This window comes from Lithobates pipiens, unplaced genomic scaffold, assembly GCF_037356315.1.
Source record: "Lithobates pipiens isolate NorthernLeopardFrog02 unplaced genomic scaffold, aLitPip1_a1.2 Scaffold_28, whole genome shotgun sequence".
NCBI lineage: Eukaryota > Metazoa > Chordata > Amphibia > Anura > Ranidae > Lithobates > Lithobates pipiens.
In genome coordinates this window covers 65,435,050-65,449,545 of record NW_027507789.1, presented here as the reverse complement: position 1 = coordinate 65,449,545, position 14,496 = coordinate 65,435,050, and the positions used below count along the sequence as shown (strand labels likewise).

General features: G+C 43.2%; 1 protein-coding gene across 5 annotated transcripts in view; it reads right to left on the bottom strand.

Annotated features, from left to right (window-relative positions):
• RNF157 (ring finger protein 157) overlaps positions 1–14,496 on the bottom strand; it is a 116,803-nt gene that overhangs the window by 28,227 nt on the left and 74,080 nt on the right. For all 5 annotated transcript variants that reach the window (XM_077459339.1, XM_077459340.1, XM_077459341.1 and 2 more), the window contains 3 exons: positions 11,503–11,735; positions 11,271–11,376; positions 2,122–2,233 (listed from right to left, as the gene is read on the bottom strand). In XM_077459339.1, the coding sequence (XP_077315465.1) occupies positions 2,122–2,233; positions 11,271–11,376; positions 11,503–11,735 (451 nt within the window). The remainder of the gene's footprint in view (positions 1–2,121; positions 2,234–11,270; positions 11,377–11,502; positions 11,736–14,496) is intronic.

Genomic DNA, 14,496 nt, shown 5'->3' with positions numbered 1-14,496 from the left:
TAGTATAAAACAAAAGCTGAAATAATAGACTGACCCTTTAAAAAGTTGAAGTTGTCTTTTAATTCAGTAGGACACTTCGGATACTTTTGGCTCCCTTACCACTATCTGAATGGTTTTAGGGAAATCCCTCTGATACTCAGAGAGACAAAATGCAGAGTATGCAGAAGGAGCAGATTGTCAATGAAACGCACTGTGTGATTAAATCAAGTATCATTTTGCACACATGTTGCCTCTATCACCCTCTACCTCCCTGGTTGGATGTCTACAGTGAAGACCTGTTCTGTTTAATGGTATATTAGTATGTATAACACATTCATATAGCATTCAGTGTTAGTTTCTCTTTCTGAAAAAAAGCAACGGAATTACAGTAAATACTCTATATACTTATCCTCTACACAGACAGATGTCTCAGGCAAGATGACCAGACTGTCACTTTAACCAGCATTACCTATGATAGAGACCCTGTTCCCATCTATGAATTTCAGCTGAGGTATATTGTGTGTTTTAAACACTTTTCTACTAAACTATATGTAATGCCAAAATCATAACAAAGATGCAGAAAGCATTAATTTAATGCACTGTACTTCTACCTAAAAAATGCAGATGTCAAATGGGATTTTTGCACAGCTTCAGCGGGTTAGCTATCTTTGTCCATTAGTGATGAGCTCAGATGGGTCCAGATATGAATCAGAATCCGCCTGAGTTATTCCACCAGAAAGTTGTCAAAGCAGACAGAAAATTCTAGGTGAAATAGGCCCAGGAGTAGGCAAGGGTAATGTATACATGCTGTTGTGGGGCGAAAGTGCTTTTGCAGCCGTTGATTGGCTGTCCGTGTTGACATTTTCCTGGCGGGAAAGCTAACCTGGGTTCAGACTCGTGTCCAAACCCGCCTGAGCTCATCCCTGGTGTCGATTTGTTCTGCTGACCGTTTCACCCTGTTGTGAACCTTTGTAAGTCATGTGTTTCGCTGACTAATCATTTTATGACCAAGGAGCAGGAGTGGCCATAGAAATGTGCTGAAAACGACCCTAATCACAGTGTAAATGCTGGGAGCCAAACATATGAAATTCTATCCAGTGACAAGTGATTTTTGACAGTGTTCATCTGATGTGTTGCAGCACTGCGTGAAAGGTTACTCTAAAATAGAAGTGTGTGTCATTCATCATGCGATCAAATGTATGAACATGAAATGTTTTTCTATTGACAGCAGTAAGGATGAGCTCCATTTTGGCCCAAACCCGTGGGAATGTCACAATAGCAGGCCTTGAAATTCCCAACCCTGCAACTGCACATAACAAGGGGAGGGAATGCTGGTGACATCATTGAACTAATATGGCTACATGGACACATTTGGTCAATGAGATTATCCAAATATAGGCATGATGTCTCCAGCAATCCTGTCTCCTTTATATGTCAGGTTGCAGGGTGGGGAATTCCATGGCTGAGTGGGTCAGCGGCCCGCTAATATGTGTCAATTTCCCATTGATTCAGCCTGAACCTTAGTTCGTCCCTAGACAGCAGATAAGAGCAGCATTTCTTACACTTGCCATTTACTGTATGTATGTAATGGTGTTTCAGAGCACACAGCATCGACAAAGGGTCTGGAGTGGACTCAGAAGTAAAGATGAGCTCAGGCATGTTTGCACACTCCATGTGCAGAGCCCGCCAGGAATTCGGCGCTGCACTAATCACAGGCAGTGAGACATTGCCCCGATACATGGCTGCAGAGATCAGGCAATGTCTCTCTGCCTGTGATTAGCGCAGCGTTGCGCCGACTTCCTGGTGGGCTCGGCATGTGGAGTGTGCGAACACGCCTGAGCTCATCCTTACTCAGAAGGTGCAAAGCTTTGCCACATAAATCTGCAGCAAATATATGAAATGTAATCTGATATTTCTCACTACCCGAGGACAGCTGCAACGTGACGCAAAGGGGGACTGTCCTATGACACTTCAATGTCTCCAGTTAGAAAGTGACCAGTGTAAAAATAAAAAATAAAAATAAAATGGCATGGCTGTATACATGGTGGCCTATGTGCATTTATGGCCTGTGACAGCATGAGCCCCTTGAGAGAATATAACATTTCATTGATTAATCAAAAGGATTAATACAGAGTCCCTGACCTTCAGGAGAGGTGATGGTGGAGGAAAGGGGCGTTCCTGTACAGGAAGACTGGTCAATGGCTCCAGAAGAAGACAAAGTCAGGTTTTCGCTCTCTGGGGTAGCTCCATTCTCCTGGGGCAAAACACAAACAATAAATGTGAAGTTTATTTTCCAATAGTCCTTTAAGCTTTGGCAGGACTCAAGTCTATTTTTTTATTTTTTTGTGTGGCAGTTTATTTCAAAATTGTGCAATTCATTACAGTATAGCTATCTGAAATTCCAAATGATAAGCCTCATGAAGTTTTTTTTTTTTTTACCAGAACTGGCATTTTACTATATTGTCACCAATATCGTTGATAGAAAATGTCAAGGTAGAGAGCAAGATGTAGTACCCAATATATCAAAATGGCACCTGCAAAAATGTAAATGGAGTAAAGCCAGCCGTGCATGAATCAAAATTCGGCCAGTTCAGCAGGGATCACCTGAATTTTGATCCATGTACGGGCATGTTGGTTGTACAAAAGTCTATTCGACTTATGCACAACCAGACTTTTGGAAAAATGTCTCTTGATCAGGGCTACTGTCTATAGTCGGCGGTGCTGATCAGTGCATTTTGACAGCAGGGTTTCCCCGCTGCCAGAATAGAGTAACTCAGCAAGAGGTATTCCCCTATCCACCTCAAGTGTGTGGATGGGGGAATAAAGTCATTTTCTTAAAATGACTCACATATGGCGAGCGTAAATGTTAAAATAAAATAAAATTTGATAAAGTGCTGGCAGACTTGAAACCTGTGTAGATCTCTGCTTCCACTTACCTGTTCATCTTTTGTATTGCAAATACTTCATCCTGACCGGATAATATTTTGTGGCTTATATGGTAAGGACTTTTTGCAGAGACCAAAAAAGGATATGGATTGTTAAAGTGGTTGTAAAGGCAGAAGGTTTTTTATCTTAATGCATTCTATGCATTAAGACAAAAAACCTTCTGTGTGTAGCAGCCTCCCTCAGCCCCCGTAAAACTTGCCTGAGCCTCATCTCGATCCAGTGATGTGCATGAGTGCCTCGGTCATCTAGGACTCTGCCTCCTAATTGGCTGAGACACAGCAGCAGCTCCATTGGCTCCAGCTGCTGTCAATCAAAGTCAGGCAATGAGGCGAGAGGGACACACAGAGCTGCAACTCAGCTCGGATGCCCCCATAGCAAGCTACTTGCTATGGGGGCACCCGACAGGAGGTAGGGGCCAGGAGCACCGGTGAGGGACCAGAGAAGAGGAGGATCTGGGCTGCTCTGTGCAAAACCGCTGCACAGGGCAGGCAAGTATAACAGGTTTGTTATTTTTAAAAGAAAAAAAAAAACACAAGACTTTAGTATCACTTTAACCGTGTAAGATTTGACATGCAGTCAGCTGATCTTCAATGCATTGGATATATTGTATGTTGCTCCTTTATACCAGTATTAATGCCGGTGTTCATTGCAAGAAAATTATGGACTGTGCTCCTATGCTTACCATTCCAGAAGCCTGTTTCTTTAAAAGCCTCTGCTTCACTGCTCACTGTACTCTGCAAGTATTTGACCCGTTTGATGCTTGCAGGAGTCAGTGAGCAGTGAAGCGGACACTTTTCAAGAAAAAGGCCAGCTGGATAGGTGAGCATAGGCAGTAATATTTTTTGTAGGCGAGTTTTACATTCAAGTGATGCTGTGCTAATATGATCACTTTAAATATTAAAAGAGATGGGGGAGGGGGAGCAGTAACAGAACACTGAACTTCCCAGTGAATGTCCGTGTGGGGGGTGGGGGGCGTCAGGACAAATCTGATCATTGGAGAGCAGCAGGCAAGGTTCCCAGCACAGCTAGAGAGCTGACCATGATGTGCTCTCCTGCTCAGTGTGGTCAGTTTTTAATATGAAAGCAGAGGAACTGGCAGAAACACTAGGGATTTCACACAAAGAGCAATACAAAGAAAACAGAGTACTTTTTCATACAAGTACATGATATAGCAGGTACATATTGGGAATATGAAATGTTGGGGTAACAAACACTTTAAAAATTACAGATAATTATATAAAACACAACTAAAAACAGATTCAGCATTTTCAGCTAATCTAAATGCAGACAAGGGAAAAGTATTAAATTTGTAATTTTTACTGTATTGGCTCTGTACTCTCTCATAATAACTGCATCACCAATCCTGATGTTCCATATTGGCCACCGCTTTAAAGTGATTGTAAAGTCTCCTTTTTTTCCCCTATAAAAATAGCAAACCTGTTATACTTACCTGCTCTAGGCAGTGAATTTGCACAGAGCAGCCCAGATCCTCCTCTTCTCGGGTCACTCTTCTGTGATCCTGGCCCCTCTCTCCTGTTCAGTGTCCCCACAGCAAGCAGCTTGCTATGGAGGAACCCGAGCTGAGTCACAGCTCCCTGTGTCCATTCAGACATGGAGCCCTGACCCACCCCACCCCCTCTCTATCCTGATTGGCTAGATGACTTTGATTGACAGCGGTGGCAGCCAATGGCACTGATGCTGTGTCTCAGCCAATCAGGAGGGAGAATCTCGGATGGCTGAGACACTCGTGGACATTTCTGGACAGAGAGGGACCTCAGGTAAGTGTTAAGGGAGCTGAAGGGGAGCTTCTGCACACGGAAGGCTTTTTATCTTAATGCCTTTACAACCCCTTTAATCCAAAATTGGCCACACACATTACAATCAGATTTCAAATTATTTGAAATGTTTAATTACAATTTAATTGTTTGCTTGAGATACTGACTCACATGTTCCTTATGTTTTAATGAATCACATAAGAAAATTAGATATAAAAACTGATAATTCAACCCAAACTATTTCACAAAGGTGAAAGTAATCAACATAAAACCATTTTCTTAGAGTTCATTGAGTGATACAGGAAGTCTTTCACCTTCAGGTTATGCTGCTGCCTACAGGAGGATTGGACAGTCGGCTAAAACATTGTTTTATTATAGCACGTGAACAACAGTCAAAAAAGCCAATGCATTTTGGTCATCAGGACAGCCAAGCCCAAGACAGCTTCTCTTATCAGCATGCCTCAATTTTGTACCAAAGGGTGTAAACATATGCTTGGATAATGGTCTGTCTGAGCAAATGATATTCCCTTCTGGAAGTACACTGCTTAGCTTTTAACATTGTGGGAGTCACAAATACAAAGTTTTTTTTTGTCTCCTAGAACCTAGGCTTCAACAGCCATTGTGTTAAGGCAGTGACTACGAAGCAGGATGGTAAATTAGTCCTTGAGATAGAAAATCCAGATAAGCTGGTAGAACCCACGGAGCATCCACTAGGAGACCTACTAGGTAAAAGTACCAAATCCATCTGGGCAAATCCAGAGCAATAAGGATCACCAGAATGCTCTCCACCTCCATACAAAGCAGGCATTAAAAAGGTTTCAGAGGAAGAAATGCATAGATCGGGGGGGAATTATTCCACAGAGTCACCAGAGCATCCACTAAAGAGTCCCTGTACCTGGAGACAAATCTGTACAGTTTGATGTTGAGCATGAAGGCTAGGGACAAAACACTTGGCATTAGCCACCTGTGACACAGAACTTGGAATACCCTTGGGTGTAAGGACCAGTACCCTGGGTCTAAGCTTTCCCAGCTGACAAATGCATCGGATGGATCTGTCTTGCTGCAGAAAGACTTATGCTTTCTCCATGATGGTTGATATACATAACTGCCGCAGTGTTGTCCAACTGAATCCAGATCAGATGACTATCCACAAAGATGGTCCAGTGCTGCAAAGACAGCCAAATTGCCTGAAGCTCCAGGATGTTGATCAGGAGATGATTGTCCTTTGATGACCAAGTCCTAGGATTCCTACCCTGCCCAATAGGCAGGACCCCATCTTGGGGATCTTCCCAAAAAAAATGGGCAGAAGAACTTCCCTCGCCTCGAGAGTCAGATTCCTGAGTCTCCAAGATAGGGACAACCTAGTCTTCTGTGCCAAACAAATCAGACTGTTCAGGGACTGGACTGACTTGTACCATGATGATGTAATTTAGTATTATAGAGGTCTGGAGTGAAACTGGACAAAGGGCACTGCCTCAAAGAAACCTACCTCCAGACCCAAGACTTTAACCACTTACTGACTGCACTATAGCCGAACGATGGCTGCAGCGCAGTCGGATAACTCTGGTAGGGCGTACATTGACATCCTCCCAGAATCCCGCTCTCGCGTGCCCCCTGGGAACATCCGTGACCGCCGGATTCAGAGGACCTGGCGCATCACGGTAAACGGCCCCTGATAGCTGCCGTTTACCACGTGATCGCTCCGTCAAATGACGGAACGATCACTAGTAAACAAACCGGCATCACATCTGGTTCCTCTCTCCCCTCCACATACCCATTGGTACAGTGCGAGGGGAGAGATCGGTGGCAGCAGCGATGTGGGCTGGATGTGTAGTGCTCACAGCGCTGCTCTGTGCCCATTGCAGCCTCATCCAGCCAGCCATCTATACTCAGTATACTCATCCATCTATGCTCAGCCATCCATGCTCAGCATACCCATCCATCCTCAGCATACTCATCAATCCATCCATGCTCACCCATCTATACTCAGTATACTCATCCATCCATGCTCAGCCACCCATACTCAGCATACTAATCCATCCTTCCATGCTTAGCCATCCATACTGAACATATTCATTCATCCATCCATGCTCAGCCATACATACTGAGCATATTCATCCATCCATCCATGCTCAGCCATCTATACTCGGCATACTCATCCATCCATGCTCAGCCATCCGTACTCCGCATACTCATCCATCCATCCATAGCAATACTCATCCATCCATCCTCAGCCACCCCATCCACCCCTATCCATAATTAGCCATACCCATCCATCCTCAGCCACCCCTTCCACCCCTATCCATAATTAGCCATACCCATCCATCCTCAGCCACTCCTTCCACCCCTATCCATAATTAGCCATACCCAGCCGCACTCATTCATGCTCAGCCATCCCCATTCACAGCTCATCCATGCCACATCAGTTATCATCCATGCCACTACAGTGCCAGGTAGTCAAATTAGATTTGAAACATATGCCCCTAGAACACCTAACAGTGCTCCCTGCATGTTGGTCCTCTGTATGTGGCCACGCTGTGGAAAAGTCTCACACATGTGGTATCGCCGTACTCAGGAGTAGGAGAATCTATTTTAAGGTGTAATTTTTGGTATGTACATGCTACGTGTCAGAAACATTGTGTAAATTGACAACGTTGTGAAAAAAAAAAAAAATGCTTTTTCATTTTGTTTACACATTTTCCAAAAGCTTGTAGAAAAAAAAAATGACATGTTCAAAAGACTCATTATGCCTCCGATTATACATTGGGGCGTTTGCTTTACAAAATGGGTTCATTTTTGGGGCGTTTCCATTGTCCTGGTTCTCCAGGGCCTTCGAAAATGTAAGAGGTAGTCAAATTGTATGTGTAATTTATGCTCCAAGAACACCTGATGGCGCTCCTTGCACGTTGGGCCTCTCTATGTGGCCACGCTGTGTAAAAGTCTCAAACACGTGGTATCGCCATACTCAGGAGGAATAGTAGAATGTGTTTTGGGGTAATTTGTGCTATGCATATGCTGTGTGCGAGAAATAACCTGCTAATTTAACAATTTTGAGGAAAAAAAAAAAGACTAAAAAAAAAATCTTGATTTTGCAAAGAATTGTGGGAAAAAATTACAACAACTTCAAAAAACTCACCATGCCTCTAAATAAATACCTTGGAAAGTCTACTTTCCAAAAAGGGGTCATTTGGGGGGTATTTGTACTTTCCTGGCTTGTTAGGGTCTTAAAATTAGGCGTGAGCAATTTTCAGATAGCACCATAGCTTGTGGACTCTATAACTTTCACAAAGACCAAATAATATACACTGATTTGGGTTATTTTTACCAAAACATAGGTTATGTAGCAGTATAAATTTTGAAACAAAGAAAAATGATTTTTTTTTTTTTTTTTTTTTTTTACAGAATTTTCGGTCTTTTTTCTTTTATAGCGCAAAAAATAAACACCGCAGAGGTGATTAAATATCACCAACAGAAAGCTCCATTTGTGTGAAAAAAAGAACAAAAGATTCATATAGGTACAGTGTTGCATGACTGAGCAATTGTCATTCAAAATGTGAGAGCACCGAAAACTGAAAATTGGTCTGGTTAGGAAGAGGGTTTAAGTGCCCAGTGGTCAAGTTGTTAATGCTAAAGCAGAGAGCTGGATGATTTCTGGACTGGAGAGCAAGAGTCTGAGACAAGAGAGAGAGAGTGAAGTTTCTTTTATGGGAGAAACATTTTTTTGTATGCACTAAGTCAAGGACTAAACCCAGATACTCCATACCAGCGACAACTTCTGAAGGTTTAGGATCCATCCGAACTGCGGTAATGTTTGTACAGCCAAGGTCGCATTGGCCAACCAAGCCTGTGGTGACTGTTTACTCAAGAGGAGGTTGTCTAAGTCACAAAATGGGGATGCCATGAGAACACTGCAGGGTTATTACTGGGTCCTGCACCTTGGTGAAATAGTAAAGTAGAGGTTCCACAGCAAAGCGCAGGAAATGCTGATGCGCTGGAAAGATGGGAACATAAAGGGCTTTGCCTTTGATTTCCACCTGAAGCTAGAAATTTAACCTGGTTAGGGGAGGTGATGACATACCTTGAAGGATTCCATACAGAATGCCTGAGCTTGAATTAAAACATTTAGTGCTTTTAGAGGCAAGATGAGGTGAAATTGGGGTTATGAGCTGTGAACAGGCTTGTGTAAACCCCTCTGAAAATGTTCTGCCACAGGAACTGGGGCAATGACAAGTTCAGAAGACATAAGAGGGCTCAGTGGAGATCTGCTAATCTGTACAGGGACACATTTCCTAAACTTAAACTTTGGAAAATTGGGAATCGCCTTCATGCTAAGGAAGAGTTTGTCAGATGATTGGCATACTTTGAGCCCCAAAACTTGTGGGTAGACTGGGAGCTAAGCTTGGTGGGTCTAGACATAGATGCTGCTGGAGTGAGGAAATGTTAACGATAGCGAGAGGAAAGACTGCAAGTCTGTTCCCTGGGCTTCATCCATTGAAGAAAATAGGTGTGGTTACCACATGTAGTGTGCTTGATAATGGTGTATAGCAGTTATGATGAATCTTGGCACTGCAGATGTTTTGGAACTACATTTCCCATGATGCTCAACTACACTGAAGAGTGCAGGAGCAAAATGTAGTTCCAAAACATCCAGGGGGGCAAAGGTTCGCCATCACTGGTATATAGTCTAGAACTGAAGAGATGTTCATTGTGGGCTCCTTGAGGGTAGGGACCGATGTGAGTGTGGAGCGCTGCATAAAATTGATGGCGCTATATGGGTACCTTAAATACCGTATTTATCGGCATATAACACGCACCTTCATTTTAGGAGGGAAGTTTCAGGAAAAAACTCAAATTTTAAATAAAGAACTTTAAAGCAAAATAAGGGTCAATGCCCATCAATGCAGGCTCACCATTGCCCATCTGCACCCTGATCAATGCCATCTGCAGCCTCACAATTGCCCATCAATGCAGCTTGATCAATGCCCATCTGCAGCCTCACAATTGCCCATCAATGCAGCTTGATCAATGCCCATCTGCAGCCTGATCAATGCCCATAGGCAGCCGCACCATTGGCATGAATGCAGCCTCAGCTCAGATTACTGCTGTCTGGGAGTGGACAGGGAGGGGGGCGGGTTGAGCACCGTCAGATTACATACAGCGAGAATCTCCTGTTTACTCGGTGGCCTCTTTAATACAAAGTCCCACCTCCTGGACCGGCTTCTATGATAGACGGAACACTGGTCCAATGCCGAACCAGGAGATGGGACTTCCTAGTACAGAGGCCGCTGAGTAAACAGGAGATTCCCGCTGTATGTAATCTGACAGTGCTCGTCCTGCCCCTTCCCTGTTCCCGCCTAGGCAGTCTAAATAGCAGTATCGGCGTACAACACGCACACACTAGTTGCACCCAATTTTCAGGGTAAAAAAAGTGCATGTTATACACCAATAAATACAGTAAATAATAATATAATAGATGAGAATCTTAATGAGACACAATGTACAGGGATAGAGACAATTGTAGACACGCACCCACACTCACTCAGGTTGAACTGGATGGACTGGTGTCTTTATTCAACCTTACCAACTATGTAACTACGTTGTCTCTTGATGGACATGTGAATCGGACTCCAAACTCTCCTCTGCATGTGTATGGGTCAAGAGACCAGTGTGGGGAACAAGTTAGGAAACCACCAGCAATAAAAAACAACTGTAGCAGGTGAGGGTCAAATGGACACATGCGACCAAAGTCACTGTAAGTAGGCAGCAGAAATGGATCAAAGACTTGATATAATTGGTATCCACCACTCTGTAAAATCTCATTTTTAGCATTTTACAAAATATTCATTTCTGTTTTTGTGCTCTAAAAATAAGGTTTATTGTATTTTTTACTGAAAATATAGGTTTGATAAACAGTTGCACAAATTTAAAGCATAACATTTTTTAACCACCATCTTTTTGTTTTACAAGTTTAACACTTCAGGAAATATATAAGGTTTAGAGAATTTTAACTATTCTTTGGGGCAAAAATTAGTATTTTGTTTAAAAAAAAAAAAAAAAAAAATAGGCCCGTCAACAAAAGGATGCTATGATTCAATTGTTCAATGACTGAGAATGCAACCCTTGCATGTCAACCAGGGCGGCACAGTGGTGTAGTGGTTAGCACTCTCACCTAGCAGTAAGAAGAGCCGCTGGTTCAGATCCCAACCACGCCACTACCTGCCTGGAGTTTGCATGTTCTCCCTGTGCCTGCGTGGGTTTCCTCCGAGTACTCCGGTTTCCTCCCACACTCCAAAGACATGCAGGTAGGTTAATTGGCTTCTGTTCAAAATTGGCCCTAGTATATGAATGGGGACCTTGGACTGTGGGCTCCTTGAGGGTAGGGACCAATGTGAGTGTGCGATGTACAGGGATAGGGACAATTGTAGACACTCAGGTTGAACTGGATGGACTGGTGTCTTTATTCAACCTTACTAACTATGTAACCCTAAAATCCCACTAAATTCATAGAGGTGGATAAATGATCTAAATCTGAATGTATCGATTATGAGCACTATGAAACCCTTTACTGACCTCGGCAAGTTGAGGTGTTTTTTTCCTGGGACTTCGAATCTCAGCTTCACTAAATGATTTCTCCATTTCATCTTCTTGTAACACAGAGGAATTCTGGGAAATTGACCTGGAAAGGAATGGTGTTGTCTAAATTCCAAAGAGACTGAACAATGACAGACTGCATATCAATCAATAAACAAGCCTGGGCATTTTTATGAAAAAATACTATTGCAAACAATGTACATTGATGTACCTGGAAATACTTTTCTTCAGCTTTAGAGCTTGGCTGCCACACAGGTGCTGCAGAGGTGAGTGCATCCGTAGGTGGGGGAGCTGAATATCGCTGCCATATGACGGGAGCACGCCAGGCCGCCGAGACTCCCCTAGAGCCCTCAATGGAGGGGCAGATGGGGATGGTGTCAGGGGTCCATTCAAAGCTTCCAGGAGGGAAACCACCTCATACCCAGGGGGAACATGTTCAGCCGACTGATAAAGGGAAGGTAATAAGAGAAAAGGGAGAATGAGTAGGAATAGAGATAATACATTGGAACAGCCATCACAGAGGAAAGTAACAGGTTAACTTTAATGCCCCCTTCTCAGCAACACATTTTCATTGCACCCAGTCACTACGTTCACCTAGCTCTGAATCACGAATGATAGACTTTCCCTGCCCTCATATGACAGCATTGTGCCAATCTCCAAGCAGGTTATTCACATGCTCCCCTACACCTGAAAATACCCAGCAGTTGAATGGAGCAGTGGGGGAGTGAAGAAAATGTGCGCATGAGGTGCCAAGGAGGGGAGCAATAAAACATGCCAGATATTTGGCATGTCCAAAGCACAGCTCTTTAGGCTTCTCTGTAAGGTTGAACTCCTGTTTATTTAAATCTAGTCCTTAACAACCACAAAGGGCATCAGGTGACTTTGTGCACCAAATGCCTTTGAAAACCCAGATATTTCCTTGTAAAAGTAATGGTGACATCAACACTGTGCTGTACTGTATATAGCCTGTGCAGAGAGACGGTTTACGGAAGGGATCCAGCAGCGCCTGCCACTACAGATTGCCTGTGGACAACCACAGGAGGGGCAGATACAAGACCAGCCACCCTGCACAAGGAGAGAGCATAACAGTGATCAGTCTATAATTACAGGAATCTCATGCACGGAGGAAAAGCGCAGATGCTTTGTCATGCTTTATTACTGCACAAACATGGAAACAACACACAAAAGCACCAATATCCAAGTAGGAATATGCATGAATCTTGTATTTGGAAATGTCCCTTTACCCCTGGAATTCAGCTTTCAAATTTCAAGGGAAAAGCTGGAGATCTGGATGTTCTTGCTAGCAGGTACCCAACACTCACAACGAGCCAGTGGGTGACCAACTCCCTAACACTGACCAACTTCATGCATATGGGTGAAGCAACCTATTAGACCCCTTTCACACTGAGGAGGTTTTCAGGCATTTTAGCTTTAGAAATAGCCTCTAAATAGTGCCTGAAAACTGCCTCCCATTCATTTCAGCGTGTCTTTTCACACTGGGGTGGTGTGCTTGTGGGACGTTAGGAAAAGTCTCGCAAGCAGCATCTTTGGGGCTATTTGGGAGCGCTGTATTAAGCGCTCCCAAAACGCCCAGCCCATTGAAATGAATGGGCAGTGTTTCCAAAGCGCATGTAGGGCTGAAACAACTAATCGATTATGAAATTAATCGATTACTATTTTCATAATCGATTAATCGTCCAGTAACATAATGGGGTTAGAAAAAAAAAAAAAAACTAAAATTAGCCCTTTATAGTACAAAAAGAGCAAATAATCGCTACTGTAAATATTTCTTTCACAGTTCTACAGTAAAAAATTAACCGCTTAAGTAGTGATTATCTGCATTTTTTTACTATAAAGGGCTCATTTTAGTTTTTTTTTTAACTCCATTATGTTACTAAATGTCTTAGACCTGGTTCACATCTATATGTTTATTGGTGCTTTTTGCAGAAATGCACTACAGTTTATTTACTTATAATTTATTTATTCATTTAAAGTGGTGTTGCCACCAAAAAAATTAAAACCACTTAAAATTCGTAAAAAAAAAAAAAATCAAAAAAAAATAATTGGCAAAAAAATAATTTTTTACTCACCTCTAAATACCGGTTGCTAGGGGGTCCCCCATAGTCTGCCTTCTTCATTGCCCGGGCTGGTGACATCACTTCCCCTTGTGCCGCACATTCACCTGGGACCTGTCATGTGTCCCAGGTGACTGTACGGCGTATCACGGCGCCCTGCGCTGCTCGCGCATGCGCAGTGGGTGCCCGGCTGTGAAGCCACAGCCGGGTGCCCACAGTATGCATGACGGCGCCGCGAGCGGAGCGGGGAGCGAGGGGGGGGCTTCGTTCCCCCGCATCGCTGGACCCTGGGGCAGGTAAGTGTCCGATTATTAAAAGCCAGCAGCTGCAGTATTTGTAGCTGCTGACTTAATTTTTTTTTTTTAGGGGGTACCCCACTTTAATTTGCAAAAATGCAAATTGCAGTAAAATTACGTGCGCAGAAATCAAATGCACAGCAAAAAGCACTGCAGAAATGGGTCAAAAGCAAACTGTATAGGTGTGTACCGAGCCTTATGCTGGCCACATGGATCAATTTTCAGATGAGAATATTCAGACGAAAAATCTTTGTACATTCGCTGAATGAAAGAATTTTGTTTGAAATTTTCACTTGTTTTTAACATTCTGTTTTTAAAATTAATGTCATTTCTGAATGAAAACCACATACACTGTCTGAAAATTCCTCTGACCAAGCAGTTTTCTATTCTTTCCAAATTTTCCCATCACTGTGGTTGAAAATTAACGTAAATTTGACCCACTTTTTTTTAAGGTCATTAATCGATTAATCGAAACAATAATCGGCCAACTAATCGATTATGAAAATAATCGTTAGTTGCAGCCCTAAGCGCATGAAAAGCGTTTCAGAAGCACCGCAACACGGGTATTTTTAACCCCTTCTTTGGGGTTAAAAGCTCTCTGCTAGCGGCCGAAAAGTGCTGCTAAAACAAGCAGCGCCTTAGTGCTAACATGGCCACGGCTCCAGTGTGAAAGGGGTCTAAGGGGTAGGATCACCCTTAGTGCCCACTGTCACTGGGACAGTGGGCAGAGGTTTCTCTCTCCTGCAGCTGCTGTTACATTTTAAAGTCGATGCAGCTGTGCAGGACTCCGCTCACAAATCTGCATCAGTCATTCACAGGGATCTGTGGATGAAT